At 40.6% G+C, this 11,264-nt stretch overlaps 3 protein-coding genes across 3 annotated transcripts in view; 1 reads left to right on the top strand and 2 right to left on the bottom strand.

Annotated features, from left to right (window-relative positions):
• LOC145479086 (uncharacterized) overlaps positions 1-11,264 on the bottom strand; it is a 243,610-nt gene that overhangs the window by 31,746 nt on the left and 200,600 nt on the right. The gene's annotated exons all lie outside the window — the stretch shown is intronic.
• LOC145479070 (uncharacterized) lies at positions 1,492-5,643 on the top strand. The gene has a single exon (XM_081457312.1). The coding sequence runs from the start codon at positions 1,905-1,907 to the stop codon at positions 3,609-3,611; it is 1,707 nt and encodes a 568-aa protein (XP_081313438.1). The 5' UTR covers positions 1,492-1,904; the 3' UTR covers positions 3,612-5,643.
• On the bottom strand, positions 5,741-10,560 carry LOC145479071 (carboxypeptidase Q-like). The gene is made up of 4 exons (XM_081457314.1): positions 9,610-10,560; positions 8,735-8,912; positions 8,396-8,571; positions 5,741-6,834 (listed from the first exon to the last, which is right to left on the bottom strand). The coding sequence occupies exons 1-4, from the start codon at positions 10,120-10,122 to the stop codon at positions 6,265-6,267; spliced, it is 1,437 nt and encodes a 478-aa protein (XP_081313440.1). The 5' UTR covers positions 10,123-10,560; the 3' UTR covers positions 5,741-6,264.

Below are 11,264 nucleotides of genomic sequence, written 5' to 3'. Positions count from 1 at the left end.
ACTAATCCAAGAGTGATAGAGAATCTTTTAGGATAACACAATCAGTTGACGTTAAGATCGTATTCCGAATTGTCAAATAAACAAGTCTTTGAAAGGTCGGCGCGTTGTGCCAAAAAAAAGTCTCACCTTGAATTAACACAAGTTCACACATTGCGCGTGCGTACGTGTGGCAAGAAAACAACAATACAGTCTTCATTAACAGAAGTTCTGTGCAACTATACGCGCAATAAATCAAATACATTTAGACTCAATAAAACAAGGTTTTGACGGCGGTTTGTTAAACAACGCCCGTTAAGCCATAGATGGTTTTCGAAGTTTTTCAAATACGATCAGCCATCGATCGATCAACGGACTTTGTTTGACTTTGTTGCTATGTAAGTGCCACAAGTTACTGCTAAACAACGCGCGTAATCAAACAAAGACGAGCGCGAATTACCAACTAGCGTATCAACAACATCGGCATAGCGTGGGGGACAGAGAGAGATTAGGGCGAGTGAAACTAACGGTTAAAAACGTGTTATCAAGATCGTATTTATAAATGGGACGATTATAACATCAGCTAGGCAAATAGAGACAATCTTGTAAGCATATATACACTTTAATTATATCATGGAGCGAAGTAACTTCTGTATGGAGCGAAGTAACTCTTGTGTGGTGCGAAGTGACTTTTGGTTGGGGCGAAATGACCATGGGGCGAAATGGCCTGATACCGTTTATACCCAATATCCGTTTGGTTCAATGTCAGCAATGGTTTAATGTTGTTGCAAAGTCGAAGCAGTGGTTACCATGCATTTGTTCGTTTTCCTGCGCTTGTTATTAGTTGCGTGTTCTGATTGGTTCATGGCTTCATTTGCGTCCGTTGTGATTGGTGAGCTTCCCGTGACATGTCAACCAAACTGTAAAGCACGAAACTCTCCTCTGACTTCCGGTTTTGAGGTGGCTTAATATCAGGTGTTAATTCTTGACGCACGAAATTTAGAATTATTCATGAGAACACTCGAACGGTAATAGTGATACACGAAGTATGCCAACTGAGTAAACTGCGGCAGGTTTAGCCATCAAGGCAGTTTTGTATTACATAATTCCAAATCAACCCTTCATATACCTAGAGGGGAATATTCTAAGTATCTTCAGGCCTCTACAGTCTGCGGTGGACGAGGGAAAATTAATTGATCCCTCTGGCTTACAAGCAAAGATTACATTCTTTGTTGTTTTATCACAATATTCCCAAAACCCACTTAATGTGCATCCGTTCCGAGAGGTAGCTGGAAAAAACCGAACACAGAAATTAATTCGTCTGTGTGGCAATTTCCTTACAACACACTGTTGGAAACTTTCGACTAAACCCAGCAAAAAGTTTAATAAATAGTTTTTTTAATAAATAGTATTACACACTTGACTTCGAACGAATGTCTTCCTGTGAAATTTGCATTTGAATAAAGAATATCAATTATACATAAGAACTTTTCTCTGTACCTGAAAACAACAGGTTTTCTAAGTTTGGACGAATTGAATTCTTTCATGCAGGAATGTACTCCCATATGCCTATCTGGCGAGAACTGGTTTCTGACATTTAAGTTTAATTGGTTCGTTTCCCTCTGTCTCGGTTGTTAGTGGTTCCAAAAAAAGGATCAATTTAAATTTGGCATCCAAAGGAACACTAAATTATTTATCACGTCAGGCGAAAGCTAATCTTCAATTAGCAAGGTGTATTGAAGTTGTGTTGATATTCTTCAAACTCACGCAGCGTTTGACTAACACAAGTGAAACTTACTCTTTGATGTACTTCTTAGCAACAGACCGACTTCATAACAAAAGATAAGGCGATATTTTTATTGAGAGAAACGTCGCTTGAAGTGTCAAAGTGCCTCGTTCGACCTGAAGGAATGTAAAGGACGACAGCAATGCCATCTCCGTTGTCAAGGAAAAGAGGAAGTGCAAAGAAGCCGGGATTAAACCGGCAACGGAACTTTCAACCAGCATTAAAAACTGTGAAGAGTTTAGTGGATGACATAGCTGATTCAGAAGATCCCGAAGACCGGGATTTTAAAACTAAGGTACTTGAACAAACATCACAGTCCCCAACTCGAAACGAAACAGCTTGTACAAATACAAGTCAGGGACATGAAAGTGCGTCGAAAAACCGTTTGCAAACTATTTCTTCGGACTCTTATTTTCAAAAAGATCGATTATTGCACAGTTTCGATAGCGACTCGGAAAGTCAAAACAATGAAGATAGTTTCTCTGAAGAACAAACAGAGTCTCGTGTTCTGACTGAGGTAGAAAGGTTAGAAGAAGTTCAAGCAGTTCTGGAGGAAAGAATTAAACAGACCAAGGAATTGCTCGAGACAGCGGACAGCACGAGAAATCAAAGACTGCATGGCCAAAGAAAGTTACGGCGACTTGGGCTTAAAGTTCAAAAGTTGGAACAGCGTCTCGAGTTAGAGAGAGCGGGGAAATGTGGGTGGACGTTTGTCAGGAGAGTTTTGAGAAAGCCGAAGGTCGGATTTCATAGCAGCGAGTTGTTGAATCGAAAGGTGCCATTGGGACTGATTGCTGCAAATATAGACACCCGACCTCACCTCGCCGATGTTGTTTTGCAAGAAATGGAACGCAAGGCAGACGTTCAAGTAGATATCAACTCACAAAGGCCGAAAAAATTGTTCAAATCGAAGGATCTGCAAGAGTTTCAGCAAAACCTTTCAGACAATCAGTCTCAACAAGGCAACAATGTGGAAGAAGGTGGCAAGGAACCTGATAATGCTGTGTTGCGGGGAGAGGTAGCCAAAGATGCCGCCAGTGGATGGCTCCAGATTGACAGTAGCGAAGAACTTCAAGAAAAAGAGCAACGAAGTGATCGAAAGGAGATGGAAAAAGGATGGCTACGAATCAGTGACAAGCCTGGAGACTTCGTAAAGAGGATCGAGGATGCTTCAGATACAAAGCAATTCAAAGAAGCGTGGGTTAACATAAATGAACAAGGACGTGAACGTTTCGTAAGGAAAGTTTTCCGGGCCAATATGAATGGCGACTCACTCCTGTCGCTTACTTTGGATGGAAGTGGAGGCGCATTAAACGTTCGTGGAGAAAAACTTAGTATAGATGGAAGGAGATCTTTTAATACTTCTCAACAGACACGTCTAGACCGTAAAGATAAAAGCAAAGAGGGACGAGTGGGGGGAATCTCATCCTCCCGATCACTTCCAACTGCAAAGATCGTCAAAATACAAAACGTTGCCGGGACCACTTCTTTTCTGCCTCCAATTCCAAAATCTGAAGCTAAGAAACGCCCTAAAGAAGAACAAGTAGAGAAGGTAAAAGATGAAAACGACGGAGAGCAACAAAAAGAAAGAGTACTTCTGATTCCCAATCAGAGGCGATTGGCCAGAAGAAGAATTGAGATTTACCTAAAACAACTGGAATTCGTTAAGTCTCACAGACTTGATCAAAGGGAGATTTTGAAAACTTTGGCATCTGCTGTCGAGGACTACTATGGCGAAAAAGGAATACCAACAAAACACGAGGCAAAAACGACTCCACGTCACGCTTTGTATTTGATTGGGGCACTGTCCAAAAACCATCTTCGCCCTCCCACAGCGCCACCTAAGTAATAACGCTTTGTTGTTACTCATCTTACTTTTAGTGCAGTTTATGGGAAAAAGGCAAACCTAAACTTTAACAAAGGCACTTTCAGTCGTCATTTGTTTGGTTTGGACCAATTTCAGTGTTCGGTATTATCCACGACGTTTTGGTCGTTGTGAAAAGGCCATATTCGCAGTTTGAACAATGTTTCTTTGGAAAGTCGAAACTGATTCTGATTCTTATTCTACTTTCATCAAATTCTTTCGGGCGGCCATTCTGTGGTCTTGAGTTCTAATGGTAACATTGACTGAGAGTTAGAATGTTTTGAACCCGGAAATTGTATTTCATTTCCCCACGGGTGAATGCGGTTCTTCGCAGCCCTCGTAGACGTGTAGTCGGAGAGGGGTGAAGGAGAGTCTATCATCTATGACGGCTGAACAACGCTCGGGGTCCAATACCTCGGAAGCGAAAGCGCGAAAAAACCCTCACTCAAGGGCACTGTAAATAAACATAGGAGCTTAGAAAGATACAGCTTCAGAAGAAATACACTTCGTCTTTGTTTTTGAATACAAATCGACATAAAAACTTAATCCCTTTTATCAGGCTGGGAAATACGTGTACTTTACGAGGATACCGTTGCCGTTACCGCCTGAAACAAAGTACTATTTCAAGCAAACTAAGAAGACGGATGAAAACTAAGGAAGTGGACAAAATTACATTGAACAATTCTCATGGACTCATTGCTGAATTTGAAATCTTAGTTGGTAATGCATTTTGCTGTTTTGGGCTCACTCCAATTTAATTCAAAATTCAAAATTTTGCGCAGGGCAAGGGGCTGGAGGCTTGACCCTCCTCCCAAATTTTTAAAGCAAAAAGTTAAGTAAAAAATAGCACAATAAAACAACTATGCAGCTCTTCTTCAGGAGTGCATTACTTGCCTTGAAGTGAAACTCAAGGGATATGCGTAGACGGATTCTTGGGTGCCAATTACAGTTGAACGCCTTTCACTTCTCTATAGGATACTTAGAACAGCACCCGTTTTAACACACAGATAACTTAACAAAATCCTTCTACAAAAGACAAGGATGTCGGCCATCAGTGGTAAACCAACTGTCGTTTTATGACGTGGAGAAAATGCGAAACGAAGTAAGCTTGGAATCATTCTATGACGCGATTTCACTAAAACCTTGGGGGTTGAGCCAGAGTGGTCAACAAAAACGTGTGCTTAGAAGAATTGAAATTGAGGCTTGAGAACAGTCATATTTGGCTATTGCAGGCATATATTGGCTCTACGTTTAATGCGATTTTTTGGCAGTGGTCGTGTGCGTGAAGTTTTTTTTGGTAAAAGTAGGTATGCTCGTAGGGTACTTTCTTTTAAATCATCATTCTCATTCAAAAGTCGAATGTAAGTAACTAAGGAAGTAACTATCGTAAGTAAGTAACTACAGTAGATGTTTAAAAATTAAGAGAACGCCATCATCAGGGATTAACGCCATTTTTTTTATTTAAAATTTGTTTTCATGCGTAGTGCTTCTATATATCATTTACAAAATAAAAACTTTCCCTTCAAGTTTGTCTATGATGTAAAATGGTTACCTCCCTCTCTCAAGAAAATCCTTGGAAATCATGACAAATCATCATTTTGTATCTTCATAAACCTAGTTACAAACGGTAAAAAGAGTTCGTTATACAAAATATAAAAATGCACTGTAATTCAAGATAGCTCGCATCAGTTCATAACTATAAGCACGGTCATCGTGGTCATCAAGTAAATTACTCAAATTACTTTGGCTTTCAGTCACAAACAAAATGGTCTTACAATGGGACCTTGAGAAACTTCAAACAAAAATGTAGGATAAACATTGCAAAAAGGAAATACCTGGTGGCTATTAGCCCGCAAAAACAGGTGGACAAAAGTGCACAAGTTTAAAGCGAACTGCAAGTATGATAATCTGGGCATCAGAAACTTCACTTCTGATCATTGTTATCAATCGTTTCCTGTTCTATGGTATGGCTATACGATGTCACCACAAGTGGATGTCTTAACTTATACTTATAAGACTGGCGTTTGTTACATTAACATAACTATGTTTAAACATAATTCAATTAATGTTAATAACACAGGAACTGGTTGTCCAGCGTCAGCTAGCCTCTCTGAGGCAAAGCTAACATGATTGTCACGTTTAGCAATCAAGGAACTTGTTGCAAAATAATATTTAAACAAGTCCGTACCTTAGTGTTATAGACCAGCAGAACAATAAGGCACCATTATAGAAAATATATGTTAATTTATGTATGTAATTCTTGATCCAGTTAGCCTTGGCGTGTTATCTTGATTTTTAGTGTTTGATTTTAGTACCATTGCTGATGTACTTCTGAAAAGAATATTTTTGCCTGATAACTCGATCAAAAATCCTGCAAAGTAACAAACATTTCTAAAACTTACCGCATACATTATCATTCCATTCTAACAATATATACCCCCAACCCTGTTACAAAAAGAATCTCACAAAAAAATTCTTTCGAGCAAATGTCAGTAGAACGTAGAGCCCATACTTTCACTCAGAAAACTTAGCATTGGACGTTTAAGGTACTTAACTTCATGCACAAATAATTCTCTGGATTCAGGTATAAAAAATTCAAGATCTTCACACGTAACATGACTAAAAAATTCTGTTCCTTCTAGTCTCGAGGCAGCATCTCATCCAGATCTGCCACAGTGTAAGCCACTACAGCCCATACTGCGGCACACAGGTCCATGGCATCAGGATCCTGGACAGTCATGGTGTCACCGTTTGTATGATGGAAAAAGAAGTACTTGCTGTTTGCATTGTCTAAACCTCCACCTGGTACCCCATCACGGACCCAGAAGGAGATCTCACCACCAATATTTTTAACTCTAAGGTTGGTGACATTTATTGGTTTCAACAGACTCATGACTTCCCTCATTATAGCTTGTGCTTTTTCACCTCCATTAAAGGTTATACCCTTAGGCACAAATGTTCCATAATCAGACTCCATCACCAAGCTGAAGTTACCGGCATTTCCTTTGTGACGGTTGTAATATTGCTTTGCTCCAAGAAGACCCACCTCCTCAGCTGTCCACAACACCATTCGCATGGTACGTTTTGGTTTCAGATTTAACTGACGTATCACTGAGAGTGCTTGCCACGAAATGAATGCACCACCCCCATCATCCATAGCACCTTGGCCAACATCCCAGCTGTCTAAATGACCGCCAACAAGAACAACCTGTGTGACAAGAAAGGGAGAGATAAGTTGTAGTTCTTTCTAACCATACGGTCTTGGAAAAAAGATCACTGTATTCTGGCACCACTGTTAGACAAACATGAAGTCAGTGACGATTGTGGTGGCATTGAAAACATTCACTGGTATTTGGGCAATAGTGATGTCCATGTCACAGATGTGACCAAGTTTTGAGTGTCCTGCTAACTTGCTACGTTGTGGGCGGATTGGATTGAACAACATGCAAGTTCACCTGTTAGACGGTGCCTACTTTTGTTAGTGCGCACACGTTCTGCGCATCACGCAAGCCATGGTTTAAGCTCCGCGCGCGCACTGGGGTTGACATTGACGCAATCAACCACGCTACCAAGTACACGACTAAAATGAAAGCAAAATTCTCACTGTGACCAAATCAAGTTTAATGAACCTGTACTTAAACCAGGAACATAGAATAGCAGCACATCGCCAACCTCTAACTGTGAACGTCTTCCAGCTGAAAAACTAGCTGTTATCTGTCGAAAATTATACTGAAATCCAACTGTAAACATGTACCTGCAGATGGCGTAGTGCGCGCGCAAAACAAGTGCGAGATACGCAAATGTATTACATACTGGGGAGGTGACAGGAAAAAATGTAACGGGCGCCGTAAAGTTTTCAAAAAAGATGAATAACTTTAAAAAACGTGTGGTTACCTCTACATTTTATGTCATGAAATGGAAGTAGCAAGCCTATTCAACACGTGATTAGTTTCTGGTTGTGAGCAAAAGCTATTTAGACTGTATTTTAGCTGAACCAGAGGAAGCTGTCGGAGACGCTAAAAGCGCTGTTGCAACGATTTTGCTGTTAAAAACATACCAAAAATGGTTTTTATGTTACCATTTGCCATGTAGTTTAAAGATCTTTTAAATGTGTTTGCTTTTCTGTATATAAAGGCGAATTCTAAGGAAATCTGTGGAGAAATACGCTTTCCTTCTTTTTCAGAAAAATGCTGATGTCAGCATTTTTGTTGAGACTCAAGGCTAATTATCTCGGAAAAAATGCGTGGCTACCCCCATTTTTCTTTTTGAATACCAATAGCCCTTGGAAAGATCTACTTTTTCCGCGTGGTCCTAACCTGGCGCAAAACCTTTGTATTTAGCAGGTACCGTCCTTAAACATCAAGGACCCATCAAGCATTCTCGGCCGTAAACAGGTGTTTTGAGTTATGTCTCTTAAGGGCAACCCTACATGAGAACGGCAGAAATGAGGAGGTCAAATTGCCACTAATGTAGAGACTAATAACTGGTATGTGTAGAAACAGATGGCAACATATGCTGTAATGAGATTATTAAGAAACGGTAAAGGCCTTCTGTTTCAAACCTAAGCAAGGATGCAAATACTGTATAGCTAAGAACAAAAACTAAGCTGGCTCTCCTAAAACATGTCCATCCAACGTTTCTGCCCTTTGCACCGTAAAGGTTTATCAAGGTCTTTGAGATCTTCAGAGCTCAAAATAGACGTTGATATCAGTTTGATGAGCTACATAAATTACCTTGGCGAGAAGAAAGACTGACAAAAATGCACAGACCTGTTCTGGATATACACTGCCTTTTATCTCGGCAACTGTGTTCCTTGAAACTACTGGACGCAAATTTTTGGCGGCCATCTTTAAGTTGATAACTATTTTTGTTCCTCTAGCAGCCATCCTTGCCATCATTTCTGCATCTTCCACTGTAACGCAGGCCGTGGGAATTTTCTTTACCTCTGAAGAAACAAGCCACAAAAGAGATGAAACACACAAACATCAATAAAGTTAAGCAAGTATTAAATGAACTTCAAATCATTGCATCCAGAGTCATCCAACCCCCACCCCAACAAAAAGAGCTGCTAAAAATCTCGGAGTTAATAATACCGATACTTAAGTCACCTTGTTCATAATCTTGCCAGCCAGTATGTGGACTGTAGATTGAGAAAGGAGTCACAGAGCGGATAAGAGAGGCAACACCGCCAACTTTGGCTACCTCTGCAGCACCATGGGCTCGATAAATCACTGAAGTTCGATAATCTACCCATCTCTCATTAAATACCACAATTTTTCCCTTTGCCTGAAAGCAAGAAAACAATCTATTAACGCAGATCAAGAAAAACAAATTATATTGTAGAGCTTGAGTTTAGAACGAATTTGCGTTATGCATATTTTTTTATTTAGTATATTTCTGTGCATTAAGGTCACCAGTATCGATTGAGACACCTGGATGGAGAGAGGTACTGTAAGAGTTAACAGTCTTCACAAGAACAACAGCTAGCCAGGGCTTAAACCCTGACCGCTCTGGAGTCCAGAGGGTAGATGGTTTTCATTAGGCCATTGTGTTGTGTCATAGAAGGCATAGAAGCGGCACGGTGACCTAATGGTTATCTCATTGATCTCCTGATCAAGCGATCCGGGTTCGAGCTCTGGATGGGGACATTGCGTTATGTTCTTGGGGAAGAAACTTTACTCTTGCAGTGTCTCACTTTACCGAGGTGTAAAAATAGGTACCGGCAAACTTAATCCTGGGGGTACTAACTTTACGATTGATTAGCATCCCATCGGCGGGGGGGGGGGGGGGGGAGGGGGAAGTAAAAACTACTCTTAGTCGCTTAATGCTACAGAAACCAGAAAAAGCTTAGACTCTATGCTAGGCCACTTGGCCATGGCCCGACGCATACTTAACGGCGTTACTGAACAGTGCCATTGAGACATCTTGCCATTATTGTAACAGAGCACTTGCTTTTTCATGTATAGTAAAACATGAAACATACCTTTGCACTATTAGCACGAAGTTCATCAAATGACCTGACAACCAAGACTTCTGCAGTTATACCATCTGGTGGTGTACCCACACTACCTCCCAGGCCAAGCAAGACAATAGAGTAATTTCTAGGTGACATCATTTGGGCTGATTCCTCATCCCGCACCCAGTGTGGCACCTGTACCTCTTCACCGTGTACGTTATCAAGCTTGTCCTTATTTAGTTCATCTAATACATAATCTATTGCGTGTTCAAGATTGGCAGAACCTGCGATGCGACTACCATAAGTGTCCACAAATGTTGCCAGTCTGTCGTAGACTTGCTGTTTTCCGGGCCCTTTAGTCAGGAAGTCTATTATCTTGTTTGCATCATCTTGATGGTTTGCAATCTCCTTTTTCAATTGATAAGGTAAATGTGAGGCTTTGTCAGCTGAAGTGACTGATGCCAATGTACATAATGCTGAGCACAAACAAGTAAGACATAATGGAAAGGTCTTGAGGTCCATGATGATCCTACAGAGCATGCAAGATGAGAAAGAAGTCACGCAAGCGTCCCAAACGATGCACAAAGCTACAGGTCGATATTCGTCTACAGTTTTACCTCGCTTTTTTTGATCCTACGATCACTAGCTGAGAACTCAAGAAAACTCTACTTCAACCTTGGGCAGATGGACATTGCTATAGCTTTACCTCGGCGCGTTCCCAACGATGACACATGACTTGTCAGTGTACTGACATGTTTTGTCAAGTCTGCGCCCGAGTCGATCAAGTTGGAGTTACGTCAAACTCGAGTTAAGCTCGAGTCAAGTTCTTTTTCTTTTTCTTTTGGTCTTTTGGTTTTAATTGTTGTGTCAACATGATGCACCCTAGGCCTTTTTTCGCTGCCGATTGTGAGAGTTAACTCCTGCTTAATGGTTAGCAGCTTCTTTTCTGAGAAGTAAACATTCCTCGGCTTCCACTAATTTTCCTAACATGTTCTGGCTTCTATTAATTACGCACAACTGAAGTAGAGGTTCCATTTCAATGGAGTATAATGTTAGCATCTCGCTCGCAGCACGCGAGCGCCATCTTGTTGCATCCAGAGGCATACATACAAGAAATAATAAATTCCAACACAGGTCTCCAAGCTCATTGGAAAATAATTTTATTGACGCTAGTTCTTTATTTTTTAGATATTTCTTTTTCTCCCTTTCAAACGAGAGCTCAAGACAACTCTGCTATAACCTCGGCATGACTTCCTAAAGATGGCACATGACAACTCAATGGAATCGCACGCTGAGTCGTAGCACGAGGCGAGTCAGAATTGGCAGTCCCAGCCTGACACGAGGGCGAGTCACGCTCAAGTCAAGCTTGAGTCATGTGTTGTTTTTTGGTTTGTTTGTTTTGGTCTTAATTATCTTGTCAAAATGATACACCTTACTTTACGTTTGAAATGTTTTATTCGTGTGAAAAGTCAATTTCGAGAAAAATCAGGTACTTCCCATTAATGTCGTTGTTCCTAACGAAAGTAAGTTAAGGTGGGACTTAACCTAAAAACTCACCATGTTTCAAACATTTTCTCGTGGCTAAGAGTTAACTCCAAACCATGGCAAAGTATACATTTTTAAAAAGCTCAAAGAGCAAAGATTATGAAAAAAATATTTGTGTACCCTATAACTGTATTGTA

This window comes from Orbicella franksi, chromosome 2 (genome assembly GCF_964199315.1).
Source record: "Orbicella franksi chromosome 2, jaOrbFran1.1, whole genome shotgun sequence".
Taxonomy (NCBI): Eukaryota; Metazoa; Cnidaria; class Anthozoa; order Scleractinia; family Merulinidae; genus Orbicella; species Orbicella franksi.
Note: the sequence above shows the minus strand (reverse complement) of the source record. Positions and strands in the feature narration are given on the sequence as shown.